This window comes from Filicampus tigris, chromosome 8 (genome assembly GCF_054856515.1).
Source record: "Filicampus tigris isolate MCC_2025a chromosome 8, RoL_Ftig_1.0, whole genome shotgun sequence".
In the NCBI taxonomy this organism is placed as follows: domain Eukaryota; kingdom Metazoa; phylum Chordata; class Actinopteri; order Syngnathiformes; family Syngnathidae; genus Filicampus; species Filicampus tigris.
Window position 1 is genome coordinate 9,456,711 of NC_141224.1, and position 23,239 is coordinate 9,479,949.

The 23,239-nt window shown below is 39.6% G+C and overlaps 1 protein-coding gene across 5 annotated transcripts in view; it reads left to right on the forward strand.

Annotated features, from left to right (window-relative positions):
• Nucleotides 1-99: 99 nt before the first annotated feature.
• gabbr1a (gamma-aminobutyric acid (GABA) B receptor, 1a) overlaps nt 100-23,239 on the forward strand; it is a 72,844-nt gene continuing 49,704 nt past the window's right edge. The window contains exons 1-7 of one of the 5 annotated variants that reach the window (XM_086038242.1): nt 100-1,551; nt 5,235-5,321; nt 5,542-5,606; nt 6,482-6,620; nt 8,193-8,378; nt 11,933-11,950; nt 17,618-17,778. In XM_086038242.1, coding sequence (XP_085894368.1) covers nt 5,243-5,321; nt 5,542-5,606; nt 6,482-6,620; nt 8,193-8,378; nt 11,933-11,950; nt 17,618-17,778 — 648 coding nt within the window. In that variant the 5' untranslated portion in view covers nt 100-1,551; nt 5,235-5,242. Of the gene's footprint in view, nt 1,552-1,606; nt 1,960-4,578; nt 4,599-5,234; nt 5,322-5,541; nt 5,607-6,481; nt 6,621-8,192; nt 8,379-11,932; nt 11,951-17,617; nt 17,779-23,239 lie in introns of those variants that run through there. The other 4 variants (XM_086038243.1, XM_086038239.1, XM_086038238.1 and 1 more) reach the window with 4 other exon arrangements.

The window sequence follows — 23,239 nt, forward strand, 5'->3', positions numbered from 1 at the left end:
GATTGGAAATGGTGAATAGATGAGAAAAATGGGAGTAGGTACACTGTATTTATTTTTTTGCGGGGCGGTGGGGGGGGGGCTAAAACAGTAACATAAATTTGAACGGTTTAAAAATAAATGTACATTTACGGTAACAATGTTAGCACAAAGCAAGCAAGTTGTTTTTACGTATGTCTTCAAGGAGTTCTGTAAACTCTTGTCTCTGTTGTGAGTTGCGGGTAAGCCAATTTTTACAACAGGAAAATATAAAAATATTTAGTTGAATTGCCCAACTGAAATTTTTTTTAATCAACGTTTGTTGCCTTGAAAGTTTTAGTTCACCCATCTATTTTTTATACCGTGTAAAAGAATTGACTAATGATGACATAAAATGGCTATAAAGAAAAAACGCCCAGAACACACAAAAGTACAAGGGGATAGAAAAGACAAATAAAATAGTGTGGAATCATGAAAAATACAGAATGAAAGACCAGAATGGAATACATGTTTGGGAGAAGAAAAAGGCAAAAGGCGGGACTACAAGGGGTGGAAAAGGAATATATATGAAAGAAGATAATGGAGAAGACTTGAATAAATCCAAGAAACGTAATAGATAGAGAAATCTAAAAATGAACAGAAATTATTCAAGAAAGTGGTGGGAAAGATAGGAATTGATGAAAGAATGGAGAAGGAAAGGAATGGAAATGGAAAGATTAAAAATGTAGAAAAGACCATAAAGACAGACATGGTTGAAAGAAGACAAACTGATAAAAGGTTGGAAAAGCCTGGAATATAATAGGAAAAATATCCAGATGAAACCCAATGACTAGTAGAACAAACCGATAATGGAAAAGAATGATAAATTAGAAGGGCCGAGGGGGGTAGTAATGCATTATTGTAATGTAATGCATTAATACATTATTCAGTTCTAACATTAACAACACGTTTGTACCAAAATAAATGTTAAAAAACAAACAGTTCTTAGATGAATGCATATTGAACCCAAAAGTAAAATACAACTGAACTGCGTGTTGGTGTTTTTGTGATTGAGGCGACAGTAGTGTACGTTAGTCTTCTACCAAGGTCTTTAATTTAACCCCACTGCGCCATGTTGGCCTGCCCGCACCTCCATCCAGCTTTGTACTCCTCACTTGTCATATTCACCATAACCACCAACACCTCGAACCCAAACGCCGCCGAAAAAACAAGCAAGGCACTTGTTCCAAGATGGAGCCTAGACCTGACTTGTGCGCATGCGTGCGTCATCCTGATGACGTCGACAGGGAATTAGCCCCAGATTGTAAGGGAGGGAGGAGGAGAGAAGAGGAGGGGGCTTCTACCGCTTCGTCGTTGTATATAGTGCATGTCTGTCTCATTTATTTTGTAGCAATCCATCTTTTTTGTGTCGTTTCGCTTTGACGTGCGTGCCAACGTCCCGTTTATGCACGCACGCGCACGTAAATAGCGGCGTGAAGCTCGATCAGAAAAAGCCATAGAGAAGAGGAACAAAAATGCACATTTGGACTGTATAATTTATTTTTTGTATTCTTATTTTTTCATTTCAAAGTCAAGGTAAGTGCACTTTGCATCACGAACGTCTGTCATCATGTGTGTACGGTGTTTGTTATTTGACATAGTCCGGTTCGGACGGTTCGATCCGCAGCAGAATGATCAGTTTACGTACCATCTACACAGCTTGCACACCGTCAACATTTGCGCCAAGCTACAATGATGCGTTTACGCACAAGCGACGCTTTGGACGAGTAAGAATGGGGTGGCTCGGCTCGGATCGTGACCGGTCCAGGAGATTTTATGTGGCGGCACCCTCCCTGTGACCCCTCGCGCGTTTATGCGAGGCATCTCCGAGTCTACATGAACGCCCCTTTTGCATGGATCGCGCCTCTTCTGCTTCCGGCAGGTGGACACTAGGCCGAGCCGAGCCTTCCTCACGCAGTTTCCAGTGAAAGCCAAAGTCAGAGTGTAAGGTTTACTTGGTGTAAAGACAAAAGTTACTTGGGGTATACTGTATATTTGATTCTGGTGTCTCTTTTGATACATCCCAATATGTTGTCACTGTGATTGTAGAATAATCCTTGACGATATCAACGATCATATCGGGTATATCATAGCACTCAGATAACGAAATTAAACATCGTCAGCACTTTGACAAAACAAAAAAAAAACAATCAGATCAATTACTGCAAAGAAAGTTTAACATTTGATGTTATGTATTGCTACCCAAGAGATTATACCAGCATGTATGATATACTGTACTGTATTGTAATACCAATACGTGCTTTTGCAGTGATGCAATACATCATGATATCAATATTATCAAAACACAGTGATTCCATGATAATAAATATATTCAGTATCAATATTTGATACTGGTTTTGCAATGCTGAACCGCATACTGAACATTGTTATGATACATCACAATATTATCATGAAACAGCATTTGTGTGATGACACATTTGAATGTGATACAGGGGCATGTCAATATCAATATTATGGGTGTTTGTAGTGTACAATATTTTTATTACAGCAATCATGTATAGTTGTGTGATTAATTATTATAACAATTATAATTGTTCCAAATATCGATACAGCATGCTGGTAGATCAGTACTGCACTGTAAGAGATAACAAACCCTTCTAAAATCAATATTTTGTCCCAACCCTTACGACACTAAAAGGAATTAGATGGCGCTGATTGATATAGATACCCATACCCTACTCGTATTACCGATAACCTAGCAAAACTTACCATTTCATATCAACCCCTTTAACGACTCTGTTGTCTAGCTGGGGGACTCACATCACAAAAAAGAACTCAATGATGCAATATTTCTCCAACAGTACTGACACTATCGCTGTAAAAGATTGATAAATTGGGAAAAAAATAGCACTTTAAATATTTGTCAGTTACTAGACTACTTCCTGGTTCGCGGAAGATAACGGGTAGCACAATTGATATTTCTCAAATGATACTTACAGTAATATGAAGAAGAAAATCATGCGTGAATGGAAATTTGAGTTAGCAGTCTATATCCTGCTTCACGGAGGATGACGGCAGGGCCATTGTTATCCAAGGGGGGGTGTAAATACAATGAGATGATATTTCTACATTGAGACTGAGAGTGATGATGATATATTGGATGAAAAAAGTATACACCAAATAAAGAGAGAAATTTGAATCCCTTTCCAGACTACTTCCTGGTTTGCGGAGGATAACGGGCAGTGCTGGTGGGCGGGGGTTAAAAATGTGAGTTGAAGAAGGTTTGCGTAAGAGTTTGAATATTTCAACAAGGAGGCGGAAAAGCTGGTGGCACGCATGTACGCGTCTTGCAGTGTTGAGGGGCAGCGGCGGGGGCGTTGTCCACGCTTCTCAAGCTTTAATTGCATTTCAAGCTTGAGGCCAGTTGACACGCACGCACACACTTACGCGCACTCTACTTTCATCTGGCCCAGTGTGTGATGTGCTGCTATTAATGACTCCCGGTGGGCCGGCCCGTTCTCTAAATCTCTCTCTCCATCCAGTCCTCCCGTCACCCCCACCCAACCCTTTTCGAGTGCTGTAGTGTCTACTTCCTGCACGCCTCCTTGTCAGCATAAGTCTAAAAATATTGTCGGCTTCCAGCAGAGTTTGTCTGTCTTCCACCGGCCGGCAAACCTCGCCGCCATCTGTCTCCGGCACGAAGGTGTGCGTGTTCACTTTTTAGGCAGGCACATATAAACAGTGCTCCCACACTATAGCATATTTTTAAACAATTATGTTATATGGTTTTCTACAGTATAGTCTGCAGTTAACTATTTGTACGTGTTGTTGGTAGTGACAAATAAACAACTTGAAGCAAGCACGCTGTGACTCTAATTTGGAGAATTGCAGTGAGAACAAGCGCTAAGAAATGTGTTTTTAAGGGTACAGTACAGATATGTTGAAAAAAATGTAAATGAAAAATGAATGAATCGGCAGCTACTGTAATTTGACATTGATCAATCGTTTAGAGACCTTTTTCAACTTAATATTGTCCAAACCTTCTGATTTCAGTTTCTACTCAATAAATATCCGATTTATTTAGTCCTCTATGAAAGTCGACGGATCATCTTTGTTCAATCCAAAAAGACATTTGCAAACATCTGCTTTTACTTTGGAAAACCATAATCAACAATTTCTTTGCGTAATTATGAAATGTCATGGACCAAACCAGTGATTGAATCAGAATCAATTTATGGGAAAAAAATATTCAGTTTAATCCAGGGGTGGGCAATTCTGGTTCCCCGAGGGCCGGTATCCTGCATGTTTTATGTCAGCCTGCTGCAACCCACCTGATTTAAACGATCAGGATCGTTATCCAGCTTCTGCAGACCTTGCTGATTATATGATCATTTGACTCAGGTGTGTTGCAGCAGGAAGAGACAGAAACAAGCAGGACACCGGCCATCGAGGACTGGAATTGCCCACCCCTGGTTTAACCGATGGGGAACATAATAGTTATTTACAGCCATGGTATGAGGAACCTGTACATATGACATGTAGCCTCAGAAGTAGATATCTAACTAGTAAACCTGAACATGAAATCAGTACGCTGGAAGTAGCTCCCAGTTTTAGAAAGTTTGGTGAGTACCTCTTCTCATATGTGATATTGCTTTTTTGTTGTTTTAATCATTAAGTAACACCATATACGTATATATGTATGCATGTATAATGTATATAAATTTGGCCTTGGTTTCATTTGAAGTTTCACAATGAATGATAGTTATTATCCCAAAGTGCAAATGAGCAGCTATATTTAGTGTCTTTGTTGTTGTGTGTGTCTTTGTTGTGTGAGTGCGTGTTTCAGCATGCTCGTGGGACCGCTGTGTCTATTCAAGTCTTTGGACTTTTTAAACCGGTTAGCAAAATGTAGCATTTGGACTCTGTGCCGCTTCAGGTTCCAGTGCTGGAGCTTTATCGAATCATGGGAGAAATACGGGAATGCAGGGAAATCTAGGAACACTAAGAAACACTAGCGATTAGAAACACACTAGGAGTACTGGAAACTCAGCCCTAGCATTGGAATGTTCTAACAGTACTAGATTGCAATAGAATAAAAGTAGCTTGATTTGTCACTTAAATTTCTGCAAAAATCAACCAATAAGAACACAATAAAAACATAGCTCTTGTCTAGAACATTGCGCAAAATAATAATTCAAAAAATAATAATAACTATAATATAGCATATATGACCATTCGTCCTCTGTTTTGTCTTCTAGGTGGAGTCATGACGGCGCTTTTGTTTCTGCTAGTTCTCCACATTCTACCATCGCTTGTTGTGCCCATACATAATTCATCAACTGGAGGTAATTTGCGCATGTGTGTGTGTGTGTGTGCGCGCGTGACTGTGTGTGGGATGATGGGAAGGAATGAAGTCCGTCGAGAGTGCGATTTGTCAGATAAATTGAGCGTGTATCATGTGTCGTGTTTTCTGTGATATATCAACATCATCCAATGAAGGCCTTTTTCTTCTATCATCCCACAACCCCGCCACCCCACAAAAAAAAAAAACACTCCCTTTCCTAGGCTGCGCCATCATCCGGCCTCCGAGGGATGGAGGCATTCGGTACAGAGGCCTGACACAGGAGCAGGTGCTGATAAATACAATCAAAAATACAGAATATGCTTGTTTTAAACCACACAAAATAGTATTTGTTAACTTGAACAAGAAGTAGGGTATTAATTGTCAGGATGAAGGTATGGATGCAAGAATCTCTGGTTAACATTGCATTCTTTTACGGTCACGGTAATATATCAATAAAAAAGATAATATAAAAATTATTTCAGACTGTAAGGACACTGTGCATCCAGAATTCATCCCTGCCCATTTCCCTTTTTTTTTTTACAGCCTTATCATTCAAAATGGATTAAATTGATCCATCCCTATTTTTAAAAACAGTGGTGTCCCACAAGTATAATTACTAGAAACCTTTATGTTAGAATGACACTCATCAATTTGAGAGTTTAAAGGGGAGTAAAAGAGTAAAAAGAAACCCCAATGTTGGGATATGTGGAACATGAGAAATTCACATGTTTTTAGCTAGCTCAGGGGGCGGCCATTTTGTCACTTCTGTCGACTGAAGATGACATTGAAGTTGCTCAGGGCTCGAATAACGACCGACAGATGAGCCGCAAAACAAAATGGCTGCCCCCCTGACATGGCTAAAAGTGGGTGCATTTTGCTGCTCAACTTACATTCCACAAACGCAATAATCGGAATGCTGTATTTCCAGTAGTGGGCCCTGCATAGAACATATTCTGGGAAAAAATATGTTTGGGTTGACGTTCTTGTTAAGGAAAAACATCTCTGCACTCTATTGACTTTTAGTGTCATTCAAATTCTGGTCACACAAAAACAACTCTGCAATGTTTTTTTTTTCTCTGGTTGCCACCATATGGCACTGTCTCGAGAGGACTTGAACGCATGAGGGATCTCCATGTAATTATCATTGCTATGCCTCTGCAGATCCGCAGCGTTCAAATCTTGCCTGTGGATTACGAGATTGAGTACATCTGCCGTGGGAACCGCGTGATCGTGGGGCCTAAAGTCAGGAAGTGTTTGCCCAACGGCACGTGGACAGACATGACGCAGCACAGCAGCTGTCGTGAGTACTCAAGTCTTCATATGTATTCGGGTATGGGAATGCGAAAGTCTTCTTGAAACTGCAATGGTTTTCTTCAGTTTCAGCTTTAACCAATCGACACAAAAACATCTCTGGTGACGGCGCAAAAAATCTCATTGCCATGCCTTAAAGTGAAAACAGGAAGTTTGCCACTTTGGTTTGAAACAGCCATTTTGGGCTAATTCTAGCGCTGTTACACAAACAAATTGATTAGACATGAAAAGTCTCAAGGACCCATGTCGAAAATCGAACAGGAAATGAAGCAGGCCTCCATCATAACCGCTCAAAAGTCACTCAGTAGTGCTTTGTGGAAAGTAAAAAAAAAAATAGCACCTGACATCAAATTCACCGAAACAAAATAAAAAACCTGGATCAAAAACATCCCTGAAGGTGGTAAAATAGACTGTCTTCCGCTTAGTTTTTTTGTGAGAAACAAAAGCCAGTGTGAAATTTCTATTCAGGTCATGTTTTGGGTGCAGTGATGCGATGAATTCCTTCTTTGATTTTTTATTCTTTTATGTTCCTAATAAGACTTTCCCCCTGAGTCCATTACATTCAAGTAATGCTTCTTTGTGCAAAAAGCATAAAGCTTCAGATTAGATGACTTTAACAGACAATGTGTTTACATGCCGGAGGGGAACAGTCTCCACGCACGCACGCAAATAATTCATTTAAAAGAAGACAGACAAAAACTACAGCACACAGAGACTAAAATGTTCCAAAGAAGCTGCTAAAATATGCCTGTCACTATAAGAGGCGCACGGAAGACATTTTATTGAGTTTGATGCGTATGGGACAGAATTTTACAGCAGTTATATTTATTTTTAGATGTTTATTTTGCTGTGTGCTTTGGCAGCGACATTAGCCCTTTAGCTTTGTATGCTAATTTAACTACCGGTACCTGTGGGTTTTGTTGTATTTACAGCACAAGCACAGAAAAACAATGCTTGTTCAAATGGTAAATTCTATTATATATGATGTGATTTTAAATGCTTTTAAAACATCTAAATAAGAATGTGGCTAATCTTAATGCTAACCCTCAGCATAGCTGTCATGTTGAGTGTGTTAAAATGTAGGCGCTATTAGGATTTGGCAATACTGAAGCCTTCTAATCCAACAAATTAACCCAGATGTATTGGTTCGATGTTAGCATGTTTGTGAGGCGGCTGAAGCTAAAATCTGGTGAACCACCATTAAAGGAATGCTATATTACTATTGCTGGAGCTAAAAAAACAAAAAGCTAATAGAGCATGTATAATGACTATCTAAAGTTAACATAATGTTAACGCTACGTAGTACTTTTGTTTCTTGTTTTTTCAACATATATATGTGATTTTGTTGATGATGTTTTTTGTTTGCAGCGTTTTGTTAACTGGCTAACAGTAAATCAAATCAAATCAAATAGTTGTTATGGTCTATTTTGGCAGTTATTTCAGATAAGTAGTGCTACATGTCAAAGTCTTTAAAGTGACATTTTGAGCTTGTAGCTGTTGTAGCTTGGCTTGTTTATCCTCTTTAGCTGTGTGATGCTAACACACGTATTCCCTTTGCCAGTACTGCTGTGTCCTCGCGTGTGGACGTCCCTGGAGAACGGCCAGGTGACGTTGAGACCCCCAGGCCTCCCGGTGGAGGGCTCGGTTCTGCACTACCGGTGCCACAGTGGCTTCATTCTGGAGGGACGCAACGTCAGCCACTGCACCAAACTGGGAAAATGGGACGCTCCCAAGCCCATTTGCCTCTGTGAGTAACACCCTGACACGACCAAAGCAAACAAAAATAAAATACAGGGATCTATCTATCTATCTATCTATCTATCTATCTATCTATCTATCTATCTATCTATCTATCTATCTATCTATCTATCTATCTATCTATCTATCTATCTATCTATCTACCTATATATCTATATATCTATATATCTATGTATGTATATTCACCCCACTAAGTGAAATTAGATTGTCACAGCAGCAATATTCAGTTTCACCAAAATAGAAGCAACCAACAAAGTGAAAGGACAAAAATAATCCCCCAGGAAGAAAAGGAGCCAGAGAGTTAAGGTGATTCAGTAGCCAGTCAACATCAATTGCAAAGTGAAATGACTTACTAATGAATTATAGTACACCGTTATGTATTTTACATGCAAAAAACTGTTAATATGCATTGCATGTATGCATGATATTGCACTATGATGTCAGTATAAACAGAGTATGGTAAGGAGTAATGTGCATAACTGGTGTAAACAGTGTATATTGTGCATGTTAATATACATAATATTGATTGTACATGTGAAATATGTTTCCATTATTGCACATTGTCCAAGAGTTTTTATCCTCACACCCAGTGGGGGATTATGTAAGTGAATAAGTGAACGGTATAAAAGATGATCTCAAACATTGTTTCTGGCAGTGAAGCGAAACAAATCTGTTTGCTATTGCAGAGTGTCGTGGAGAGGATGTTAATGATTGTCCAAGATGGAGAGACGTTTGTTCAGTGTTCTCTTCAGTCCCGTGATGTCGCCAGCCTTCTGACAGTTTTTCTCTAATGCTTTGTTATATTTCTCAGATCCAAATTGAATTTCTCAAAACTACTTGTTCAATTTTCATAACATTGTGTCACTTGTGCACACCCAAAAAAAGCAGTTACTCATTTGCTTGAACAAGTTTCAAATGTTTTGGCACAGCCGTGAGAATGATTTTATCCAGTTCTCTGCCGTTTCTGACATTATCAATTGCTTAATGTCATACTGATCGAAATTTATTGTCATAGGTCTCTGCTGAATTGTCTCACACCGCACAGCATTTTCGTTTAAGTCTTTACATGCAAAAATGGCTGAACAAGTTGTCATAGCATGTCAAGCACATTTCTATACATTTCAATTAGACTTTTAGGCGAATTTTCACTTCTTCTAAAGCCTGTATCCCACTGAGCGGTGAAGGTTTAGGAGTGTTTGTGAAGGTAGCGAATGTTGATTTTTCGTCAGGGATCGTTCGTTCTTCTTTTCGCACAGACGTTTTGAACATGTTCAAAATTTGAGACCGTTTGCGACCTTGAACGAAGCCTGACGAAAAATCAACATTCACTACGGTCACAAACACTCGCAAACCTTTGCCCCTCAGTGTGAATGAAGGGAAATGTTTCAAGCATTAGGTCAACCAATGATCAACCAGTTTTCAGAAAAAGATCATAGCAAGTGAAGATAATTGTCGTGATATGGATGAACGAATGAATTTATGGCCCAAAGGAAGTTGGAAAACTGCACAGTAACTCCTACAGTGTGTTCACTTAGACTCTAAGTAAAATGTGAATATTGCCAAGTCTCTTGCAATCAGTCTTCCCCATAGACAAAGGTTTAACTTTCAGTTTAGAATAATCAATTTGTTATCAAACTTAAAGCGGAATTCAACCCAAACCAATTTTTTTTTACAGAATATGTTCTATGCAGGCCCACTAGTTGAAACAGGGCATTCTGATAAACATTACGTTTGTGGAATAAGAGTTAACCCACCCATTTTTAGCCATCTCTGGGGGCGGCCATTTTGTCACTTCTGTCGCTGTTGCTCAGGTAACGACCAATCACAACTCACCTGTTTTCTGAAGCTCAGCCATGATTGGTCATTACCTGAGCCCTGAGCAGTTGTGATGTCATTTTCTGTCGACAAAAGTGACAAAATGGCCGCTCCCTGAGATGGCTAAAAAGGGGTGGATTTTGCTGCTTAACTCATATTCCACAAACACACAATATTAATCAGAATGCCGTGTTTCAACTAGTGGACCTGCATAGAACATATTCTTGAAAAAAATATGACTTCCGCTTTAAGTATCACTTTACATCAGAACAACCCTCCAGATAACACTGTTATATTGACAAAGCAATTTGACCGTCTTATCCGTACACAATGACACACAAATACTTCTCGTTCTGATAGTACCGACATGTTCACTAACACAAATATTTAATTGTGAGCTATGTAGTAAGGATTCTGAGAAAGAAAATGGCTTTTGCAGTTGAGGACCAGCAACCGTGGCTTTCTTTGATACCCATACAATGACTCAGGTTGAAAATGTGTGCTGCATGATACCTGATCTGCTAGGCACAAGTCTTCATGACCCCTAGCACTGAAGATGATCAGGTCCTGCAACCTTGTTTTGCTGTATTTTCTCCTGCTGTTTTTTCATGCGTAACATCTGTCACTTCAGAGGAGGGAGAGGGAGGTTGTGGGACGTCATCTGGGATACTTGCGTGTGGTGTGAAATGTCACGGTAACATGGGGGAACACGGGGCCTGTGGAGAGTGCAGAGGTGAATAAGAATAATAATTATTTATATATATATATATATATATATATATATATATATATATATATATATATATATATATATATATATATATATAGATGTGTGTGTGTATGTGTGTGTGAATCCCTATTTGCCACATCATTCAAGTATTTGCTCACATGAACATGAGTGCATTTGAATGAGGATTTGGTGAGAGAAAGCTTGCCAGCTGGTTATCAGCGTTGCCAAAGCAACCATTAAAGTTGCTATGGGAATCTTTGGATTTAAAAAAAAAAAAAAAAAAAAAAAGCTCTTGGACAATGTGAAAGTAGGTTGCGTAATCCTTAACAATTCGGAAACATGGTGGAGTGTTGACTTGTCCTGTATTTGGGACTTTTGAAAGCTTCCAGTGAAATTTTACAGGCTTTTGAGTCACAGTCTGATGTGTGGTGACCGTCATCAATCATGAAGAATAAAATGTGTGATGAGGGATTTGATATTGGGTACTGTGTGGATGTGATGAGATTACGTAAAAGCAGCCACTGCCAGGCAGTTCTTCTCGGCATGGACACAATCACGCCGCTGCTGACATCTTGTGGACACGAATTATTTAGTTATTTTCTCTCTTGTATTATTATTATTATTACGTCTGAAGCAAAAGAATAATCATACATTGTAAACATAAGGAGAAAAAGTATTACATAATTGTTTTTTCATGTCTTAGGTAAAATAGGGCATCATCACGTTCACGTTCATCATATTAGGCTAGATGTTTTTATCCCTAAATGAGTTGTGTAAAATAAAAAACACGCTTTCCCTTTACTCTGAAACAATGATTCCATTTCTTAATGTCAGACATTTTGATCTAAACAATTATTATGACGATATTCTTGGCCTGGGTCAAAAACTGACCGGGAAAATACTGTGTGTTTGTGGAAAGATGAACAGGATGTATCTGTCATTACATTCTTGTCTTTGCAAAAAACTTTTCTTTCTCTTTTTTTTTCTGCCTTCCGAAGATGACAAAAACAACACAGGTAAGACATTTTCCATTGTAATTAATTATTATTCATGTGAACTGCCAGGTTGTAAAATCAAAATCAACAGAACGAATAGAAAGCTGTAAGGTTGTTTATTGGCCACAAGAGGGCAGAAGAGTTCTTTTTGAAGTTCTCCTAAATCGTCCACCAGGGAGCAGTGTGAACTTAAAAAAAAAAGCCTTCGTCTAATGCCTGGCAAGAGAAAAACAAGCCTTTTACACCACTTTTCTTTTTAAGAGAAAGCTGTCAAATAATGTCTCGTTCTTAAAAAAACCAAAACACGTATTCTATTTTAAATAGTTACAATCATTTCTTTTTTTAAACTCCTCAGTCAGTTTTTAATTGATTTATTACTTTGTATTTATGAAAAGCAGTTGGTTGGATGTATGTCAAATATTCACTCTGAAGATGATTTTAATGTGAGCAAAGCTGCAAAGTAACGATATAGATCCAGTTTTTTGTTCTTGTGTTTGGTTGAGTTACCTCAAATACTGGCTGTCATGATGTCAAACATATATTTAAGGCCCAATACCGATTATTAGTAGTCAAGAAGGCCCATAACCGATATTTAGAGCTGATATTAATTTTCAGTAAAAAAAAGAAAATATTGGCATCAAAATAAAAAATAATAACTCTTAACTTTGTTGTAAAGTTCTTAAGCATATGTTTATTGAACTATTATTATTATTATTATTATTATTATTATTATTATTACTATACATTTTTGACAATATACATCTTTATCCAATTCTAACAAAAAGTTCAGGGAGCACCCAGGGTCGTCAGCATGTCTTTAGTTAGTTATGCGAAAACTTAGCTCCATCTAGTTTTCTACAGTAAATGAAGTCCTCCAAAGTTTCAAAAGAAACAGAAAAGTTCAACTTTCACATATCTTTGTTTGGATTTCAACACAGTTTTAAATTGCTTTGTTATCGGCCATTAGATATTTAAAAAAGGCCGATGCTGATATTCGTCAAAACTCCAAATATCGTTCCGGCCGATACTTGGTCTATTCCTAGTATACATGACAGTGTCAACATTAGAGATATCGAGTACCTCCCCCGGGGAGCGTTGTAAAATGGTGTTTAAGTGCAGCGAGGATGAGGACCATTGAGTTTGCTCATCACTAAGCTAATTGTCATTCCCCAGCTCGATGGAGATTGGGTGTCCTCATGAGATTGCCGCTAATTGCCTTGCGGAGGCAGACGATCGAGAACGGGGGTTGTCGTCATTTGAAATGTGACAGACTTGGGAGCAATTGCCCATTCTTTGTGAATTATTTCTTATGGGTGTTTTATATTTCTATTGTGCAGGGTGAATGGTTACATTCATTGTTTGACACCTACTTTGCACATTGCAAGCATGTGACCACCATGCGGATTATTTCTTGTGCTGCTGTTTATTTCTATGCAAAGTGGCAGTTATTATGAATATTACAGTATTATGAATATTATGATTGTGATGGCATTCATTGCGTGAATGAACACGTGACAAAATTGGTCATTGCGTTTTTTTTTAACTCAGTAGATTATTTCTAGTTGTTGTATTTATTTCTATTGTACCAGGTGATGGTTGTCGTGAAAAACTGGAAATTGTGTCACACGTCCAGTATGTTGTGCTAATAAGCACGTGACCGAGTATGCCGTGGATTATTTTTAGTTGTTGTGTTTATTCCTATTGCGCAAGGTGGCGGTTATCATGAATAGCTGGCAAGAGGTGCGATAGCCCTAATTCTAGGACAAGTGTATAGCACGTTTAAGAACATGACTGTGCATTCCGTGGACCGCTTTTCGATTCTGACGATTATTTTTTCATTCGTTGGTTTGATTTCTAGTGTTAAAGACGAGTAATTGTATTGCATAATTGTAACAACACTGTGTGTGTTACCGAACGTGAACGGAACTTTTTTTTTTAACTGTCTGGATCGTTTCTAGTCGTTATTATTATTTCTATTATGCAAGGCAAGGAACAATCACATTTATAACCTCAGCGTTAACGATTAAATTGTTCACCTTTTTTTTTTTTTTCTTCTTTGGGGTAATCATCAGATTGTGCCTCGTGTTTGGACCGGTGTGAAGCCAAGAGTCAGACAGGAACGGGTTATGGTATTAACCTTTCTCCCGCTGAGGTGGCAGGGAGTGGGTGGAGGTGGCGCACTCGGGGGTTGGAGGTGGCGGCGAGACGCAAAGATGGACGCTTACTATTTGCAGAAACAGATTTCGAGCGTCTATGAGCAACTCTGTCCGTTAGTTAGCAGGATGATGCAAAACAACCTCATAGGTTGTTGTTGTTGTCTTTTCGTAGGCGAACAGCACGGGGTCAGTACGCACAGATGGCTCGTGGGAGATTTTTGCTTTAGTAGACCACTTGATGTTCTAAACCGTCTCCAGGGTCTTTTTGGTCATGATTTGCACCTGCAGGTACGCCAGCAACAACAGAACAGGCAGCCCACTGACTTATTATGACTACTGGGGTTTGATAACTGCCAACTTGAGCTCGGACAGAATGATTTAGAAAAATAATCAAATTAGGATAACCCCCGCCCCCACCCCGCGCCTCAATATTGCAATTGCAAATCAACTCAATTAAATGTCATTATTTTTTCAAGGTCCTCTTCCCATGTTCGGTATTTTCTTACAAACAGAAGAAATACATACCGATTTTTTTTAAATATATTTTTTTATATATATAAAAAAAATAAATGCAAATGAAGCATGAATTAATATGAAAAACTGTTTATTTATCGACCTCTAAAGAGTTGGACACAAATGGCCAGCATATAGCACAGAGGGTGACTCATCAACAAGTATTTGTATTGGCATCGTATCGGTATCAATGACACTGGCCCCCTTGGATTTATGGATGGATGGATGCAGAATTTTGCACTGCTTCTAATGTGCATCCAACAACACTGCAGCTCTACTGAGACACATTTTGGGAAATATGCAGCTTGCACAAAAAAAATGTACTTGCTTGTTTAATTATACACTTTAATGGGTAGGCACTCCAGTGACTCAACACAAAAATGTCTACCTTGAAACTATAAGTAAAAAATAATACAAGCAAATTTGCGCTGCCCGAGGCGGTCAGTTTCCAGATTTCAATGTAATAGTCGATAGAATTATCGATTATGAAAAGATTAGCTGGCGGGAGTTGAGTTGAGAATGAAAAACTCCCTTTTAAACGAATTGTCCCCTTTACAGGTACGAGGTATGAAGCTCTCGATCTTTTCGACCTTTAAAACAAAGTCCAGGCTACCATCTACCTCGGCGGGGGTCTTAAAAAGCAGAAAACCACACGCATAGAGCGAGCTCCAGTCGAGCTGCACATAAAGTTCAGCGCTGAATAATTGATGGAGCGTCGGACGGTCGCACGAGGAGGTGGAAGGCAAATGCCAGACGATGACAACCGCGTCCGTAGCACAGACACTCGGATAATGGCTCTTGGAAAACCAGCATCCTCGTATCACACTCACTCAGTTGCTGCACTAAGTCATTTTCAAAGGACGCAATTTTGAAATGGAGGACATAGGTGTTAAATCCGAGTCAGGGAACGATGCGCCAAAAATCAGAGTTGGGTTCATACCTAGGTTTTACTTTTGATATAGTATGTACGATTGGATATTGCATGCAATAACTTCCCTATTTTCATTTTAGGAAAGTGTAACTCCAAATATTTGTCTTCTTTTCAGGAAATGAAGTTAAAAATGTGTATTGCACAATTACAATAAATGCAGTAGTGTCTTGAGATCGCAGTGAGGACAAACACTACAGAAAATGGATGGATGAGCGCGATCTCTTGTGGCGTTCCACAAGGATTACCACTAGAAACCCTGTCATTAGGAGAACTCTCATCAATTAAGGGTTAAAGATGATTTGTATTTGTGATAACACTGCAACGTTGGGGGGAGAGGAGGTTACCCCAGGGAACACGTTTTTTCCCATACTAGAATAAAGTGAAATTGCAAATCCACCACAGTAGATGGCAATGGCACTCTCATTTATTTTTTTTCAATTTCAGGCAAATTGATGCACTTCACATCTTTTCTGTTACAGACAAGTAAAAATCAATGTTAATTAAGTTCTCTCTTGTTACAATTTCAGCTCTAATTCTTTTTTCTTTGTTTTACTTATTGTTAATAATTGAATGGTAAGGTTGCTATGCAACAATTATAATGTACTTTGCATTTTGTTCCCGGACTATAGCGAACGTGGACCTTAAAATCTGTTATTTTGGCCGTACCATTATGCCCTATTTATTTGAAAGTCTGCATATTATGAGCGATTGTGTGTTTAACTAATTCACTTTTCTCAAAGCAGAGTTATGCACATTGTCAACAGAAAAAAATTGTAGCTTTTGTAGCTAGTATTGTAGCTTTTTCTATTCTTTAGTAATCAGCATGCTTTGGTTTCACCCAAAACATTGGCTTCTGACCAACAAGCAAAGAGGATCTTTTTGTGAAAAGAAACATGTGGAACAGAACAGTGACTTTGACTACTATTTTGTTGTTGTTGTTGTTTTGCCACTTCCAACTATAAACCAACAAAAGGCTTTTGATGTCAAAATAATTTATTTACAGACACCCAGATTCACCTCCTAATCTTGATCGCCTACTGAAAAGCTGTGCTTGATCTCAAATCCAAAGCGATGCAACGCCGCCATCTACGGGGATCACTTAGTCATCACAGTAGCTTAACAACCTGAATTTCACAGAAAAAGCTGGCCGAGACCCTCTTCCATTCCTACCCAGTGAAAAAAAAAATGTACTTGACAAATATATTCATCGGTGGCAGTAGATGGTTGGATCCCTGTCGTCGAATATAAACGTCCACTTTCTCTGAGGTTCCATTTGTTTGTTAGCATTGCATTAAATGCTCTGCCGGGCATCCTTATGTCGCACGCTGCTGACATCAACCACCCCCAAAACACGGGGAAAGGAATAGAAAATCGGATCAAATTAAGTTAGACTCTGCATTTGACTCATTAGCTAATCTTTCAGCGGATATTGCACACACACACACACACGCGCGCGCACACACGGGGGAGCGATGCAGTGTGCAGACGCCGCTTCCTCTTCCGCTGCAAATCTTTTCATCTGTTTTCAACACGACAGTCTTACAGGAGGGGGAGATGTTGCCTGCCTGCCTGCCTGCCTTCTGCTGCTATTTCCACCCCTCGCCACTACACACACACACACACACACACACCCCCACACACACACACACACTGTGACTCCACTCTCTCTCTTTTGGGGGGGAGCCAACAGGGGGGGCTCCAGCTTCTCCCAATCAACACTCTGCTCCTTCCATCTCATTCGCACCTTCTTTTTTTTTTCTTTTTTTTTCTTTGCCTAAAAGTGGTATATCTCACACTTGTCTCCACATTTCAAGATTGATGCACAGCAGCCAAGGAGGCGAGATTGACCTAGTAATTTTTGGGGGAGTTTAGCTTGAGTCCAGACATGAATTGACGTAGCGCTCAAGCGACTTGAACATGTAATTGTTGACGTTTGGTTCCCCAGTCGTTATCCTCCACGTGTCGTCGAAGCGATGCTGGCGAATCGCGCGTCTCCCCGGTGGCGGGCGCCTTTCCTCCGGGCTTCTCTGACCGCCTCCTTCTTGTTCTCCTTCTCGCTTCTGCTGCTGTCGGCGCGGCCGTGCTCAGGCAAGAAGAAGCTGTACATCGGCGCGCTGTTCCCCATGAGCGGCGGCTGGCCCGGCGGCCAGGCGTGCATGCCTTCCGCCCAGATGGCGCTCGACCTGGTCAACAACCGCAGCGACATCCTGCCCGACTACGAGCTGGAGCTCATCCACTACGACAGCATGGTGAGTCCCGCTCTCCTTTTCGGTGTGATGTGCACGCTTCAAGTGTTTTGTTGCATGTAGAAAAAAAAAAAAAAATAGAATCTTTGAGGGAGTTTGACAGGTAGGTACACCTGCGCAGTCCAATGAGAGATAACGGCGCTTGCTTTTGTTTGAGGGATTCATTTAGCAGTAGTTTGTTGTTATTATTATTAGTGTAGTTGGCAGTTTGGGGTTTATTACATTTGTTGTATGTTTAGTTTGACAATAAACTATATGTAAGTATAAGTAAGTAACATTCTGCTATTTATTAAAAAAAATAAATAGAAGAATGTTACTTTGTTTAATTCATTTATTTTTTTTAAATTTGTTGCTGATTGTTTTATAGCTAGCAAGGGTTTAGCGCTGTTTCAGGATTACTAAAAAATGTATAGAATTTTTGCGTTTCGAAAAATAATTTGATTTGTTGTTGTCGGTTGATAGCATCTAGTAGTGGTTTTAATACATTTTGGGGTTATGTTTGTTTTGCATTTTATTTGATTTATTTTACAAAATAATAAAATCCATTCATTTTGTGTTCCGTTTGATAATTATTTATTGGATTAGAAATCATGCTCGAGTTTTGAGTGTTTTTTAGAAAACATCTTTAAATCCAAATTATTCTTTTCTTTGGTGTGGGGGTCATATTTTTGCTGTTGGTGTGGGTGAACATAAAAAAATAAAAACAATTTTTTTAAAAAGAACTGTTTTAGTCATGTTTGTTTGTATGTTTACAGTTTTTAAAATATAGATAAAATATTGTAAAGTTACTGCTCTCAAACTCCAACCACAATCCAACATCTTTCAGTGAGCATTGAAGGCAAAATATGACCATTGGGCCTGTACCTAATGATGTGGCCAACCGTGCACCGTGTTGTGTAATGAACTAGTGCACACCTAAATCCACTATTCTTCGTACCTAGAGCTGCACCACACATTCAGTTGAGTATCCAAATCCAACCCCGCCCCCTGAAAAAAAAAAACAGATTCAACAATTTGTGTAGAGAATATTTGTCCAGTAGTAGTAGACAAACATACGGTCGCTGTCATGTGAAAAATATTTATGTCCATTTTTTAAAATTTTCTTATTTTTACGTGAAGCACCCTTCACGTTCCAGACATCGCATTAACGTGAAAATTGAAAGTTTTTCCAAAATTGGACGTAAGTGTTTTTCACAGGAGAGTGACGATATGATAATTAACCTATAGGGGAAAAAAGATATATAGGACTGGAATTAGGTGGGCTGTTGAAATGTAGTATTGTTGAAATGTAGAATGTGAGACTTGAAGTTGGAAGGTTGGGAATTGACAATGGAATGAGGAAGGAAGAGGTCAATAAATCCCTGTTTGGGAATTTTACTGTGTACAATTTTGGGGATGTGATAAAAAGTTGCCAAGATGTTCTGCCCGAGCTGAACAATTTGAAGTTGGACCGCTTTGAATCAGTCAAGGAATGTGGAAGGAAAAGTTTGACATGTAAAATATCTCTTAATTCTGGATTTTTTTTTACAGTGTAAAGTGTAGAATTTGGCAAATGTGGAAAGTAGTTCCCAACGCATGTTCTGAATGAGCTGGACAGTTTGAATTTGGAAAGGGAAAGATGACCAACTCGTTTGCTGGATGACTTATTTAAAGGAATGCTTTTCAGGTGACAAAAGTGGCAAAAGTGTGAATTTTCAAAATGTCGTAAATAATTCCTATGTGTCCGGAATTTTGTGTCATCGTGGATCAATTTGGTTCGGAAATGTGGAAGCAGTAGGATGCCATTGAAATGGTAAGAACAATAATAAAAGTTTCTGGGGCGGGGTCATAACCCGCCATATGCAATAACATTTGTTATCGCACTTCTTCACGGTGTGATGGATCGATAGCCCCCCCCCCCGAGCCCCTCATTAGCTGCGCCAAAAAAGCAAACGCGCTTCCCACGCCCGTCAATCAGTTACTTGAAAATGTCACACGAGGAACTACGAGTGGAATGCTCGTTATAAATGGAATTGGTCGTTGCCCCGGGTTACGCCTGTCAACAGCACTTTGAGTGGGACATACGCTCTCGGTCGCTTTATTCTGATTGGTGACTGCGTCCCTGCATTGGAATAGCAATAGGAATGTGTGTGCTTGTGTGTGTGTGTTGAGGTGTGTGTAATTAAGTGTAAGTGTGGGTTAAAGTGTGTGTTGGTGGTACGTGTGTGTGTGTGTTTAAGAGTGTGCGTTTAAGTGCAAGGGTGTGTGTTTGCGTGTGTTTATGTTTAAGAGCATGTATAGGGGTGTGTTTGTGTGTGTGTGTGTAACTGTATGTTTAAGTGTGTCTTCAAGCATTTGTACGCGTTAAAACGTTTAACGTAAACGTTTGACGTTGTCTGCGTGTGTGTGCGTGTGCATATGTTTGAGTATTAGTGTGTTTAATTGCGTGTGTTGAAGTGTGTGTGTGTGTGTGCGTGCGTGTGTTTGTCTCTAACCGCAGGCGACAGCCATTCTGTCGTCCAATTGCCGTGGAAACTGCTCACTGGAATGTTTTTTATCTTTATGTTGGTGTTAGCTGCATCCGGCACACACACACTTTGCATTTAGCAACAAAAGAACAGGCAACTCACACACACACACACACACACACACACACACACACACATGGTGATGGATGCGTCTTGATTTGCACTTTTTGAATCCTTATGCGCTTCAAGAGCGACTCTGTTGCCATGCCAACGCACACGCACACGCATTCACTTAAACACACGCAGTCATATAAAATGAAACACACATACGCTGTCATTTACACTTCAACACACGCACACTTTAACGCACTTTATCACGCAAACGTACACAGACTAAAACACACACGCTCATACTTTTTAACGACACATACGTGTTATCTCCGCCTGGCCACTTAGTAATTTGCGTGAGGAAGTGTGTGTGTGTAGGAGAGTAGAGGGGATTTGTGTGTTTTCCACCTTTTGTAATTGCCAAAGTGGAGTTGCGGTGGCTGGCATGGCAATGAGCGCCTTAGCCAGGATTCATTAGCCGCAATATTTCCCTTCCGGCTTATCATTATTGTCGCTCACGACCGGGCAAATATTCATCTTGCGGGACGAGGACGCTCGCGTCTCGGCGTCAAATTGAAGTTGAAAGTTAAGTCATGAAGTGAAACCCGTGCTTCTGATGCACCAATGGAATGATGTATTTCAGCATCGCCGTTTCTGTTTTGATCACAACTTTGATCTTCAGACCGAAACAACGCCAATTGAAATGCTCGTCTTTCAGCATTTGCACTTTTTTTTTAAAATTTATTTGTACATAACAGCTGTGCGGATGCTTGAATGTCACTGCCCTCATTCTATTTTGTCGTTGGACCACATGGTTTTAGTCTGAGAGTGTGTCTCAGCATTCATGCAAATTCACTTTGTGTGATGTATAACAAGAGTCATGTGAAGGCTTGTCTCGCAGCATTTATGCCCAACAGTTAGGTGAATTCTTGATTCTCACTACAGTATTCCCATGGAATATTTGGTTGACGTACAACAATATTCTCATCTCTCAGCATTCATGCAGATGAAATTATTCAGGAAGTACAACAGGATTCTTGTGAATGCTCGTCTCTCAGCGTTTACGCACATTTGCGCTTCGCTGATGGAAGTTCAAAATCGGTTGATCGTTACTGTTATAATCGAAATATTTTGTTGACGCGGAACACTTATGAAAGCGAAATCGCGTCACTGAGCATCGACGCAAATATTTGCGACATACAAGTTTGGTGTGAACACTTGTCTTTCAGCATTCACACAACTTTGTCACTCACAACAGGCCGAGTGTGAATGTTTGTCTCTCAGCTTTCATAAAGCTTTGGTTTGTTTGCACATGACGGTTAGAGAGTGCTTGATTCCAACTATTCACATGTCATTTTTTTTAAATTTGTGAATTAAAATAGATGTTGCAGTCATTTTAAACCTTCATAGTGGAATTCAACCCAAATATATTTTTTTCAAGAATATGTTCCCAGCAGGCCCACTAGTTAAAACACGGCATTCTGATTAATTTTGCGTTTGTGGAATATAAGTTAAGCAGCAAAATGCACTCGTATTTTTGCCATCTCTGGGGGCGGCCATTTTGTCTTCTGTCACCTGAAAATGACATCACAACTGCTCACAACGACCAATCACGGCTTACCTGTTTTCTGAATCTGAGCCGTGATTGTTTCGTTGTGAGCAGTTGTGATGTCATTATCAGTCGACAGAAGACAAAATGGCCGCCCCCAGAGATGGCAAAAATACGAGTGCATCAACTCTTATTCCACAAACGCAACATTTATCAGAATGCCCTGTTTCAACCAGTGGGCTTGCATAAGACATATTCTTGAAAAAAATATGTTTGCGTCGACTTCCGCTTTAAACAACTGCTTATCCAACACAGATGGCGCATGGACACATACAAACAGAGAATACAATAGTAGAGAATTAAACATTGTAAATTCAAACATCAAAATGTTCAACCAAACCGTATAATGACGAAAGTCTGATAGCTTAATGCTAACATATAACACCAAACGTCGTAGATGGTCCAATGTTGTTAAGGTAATTACGCTAATTCTGAACCTTCAAACAACACAGATGAGCAGCAACGCATACAAAGTGGCACACAAGATCGGGAAACACTTAAGTGTACTCAAGCATTGTGAAGCATCAGGCCGTGTGTCACGCATGCAATATTCATGAAGCCCGGCGTTTAATCCTCGTGCGGCGGGGCGCATCAGCGTATCGTTTCCCCGGCTATTGAGGCCACGGCACCTCACGATGTACATGGACGTCCACCAATGCTGAGACACACATACGCACGCCAGCCGCTGGCCGTTGTCATGGTGACATCAAAGCCCAGACTGCCAACTTTGATGAATTATTAACAGCGACGCAGCGAGACAGCGCAGATGCCACGTGTGGATGCGGTGAGACGGGGGGCTTCCGAAGCTTTGTTTTAATTGGAAGGCACGACACGCTTTTTCCCAAGTGGTCGCCGATCCGCCAGGTGGGACGCGGAAAGTGATTAAGGGTTAAATAAGGGGGCGGCTCACTGTGATTGAGAGGTGTTGGCTCCTCCTCCAGGCTGTTTATTTATCACTTAGTATCCATACTTTATTTTTTTTATTAGAAAAGTAATATTTTTTCATGTAAAACCTTTTTTGTGAAAACCCATATTTTTTATAAAATTAAGTCACATTTTTTGTGGCGGAAAAAGCTTTCATCAATTATAGTATTTTTGATTAGTTGATTGAGTATTTTTTAATTTAAAAAGGCACATTTTCAAGACTAGCCATATTACATACAGTGGTATTTATCAGTTAAAAAACTGTTTTAAATTAAAAAATGTGTGTTTTCAAATATAGTTTCTCACAAAAAGGTTGTATTTTTTTCATAAAAAAAGTCATTCATCATTTCTTTTGACGATAAGAAGAAAAGGTGGC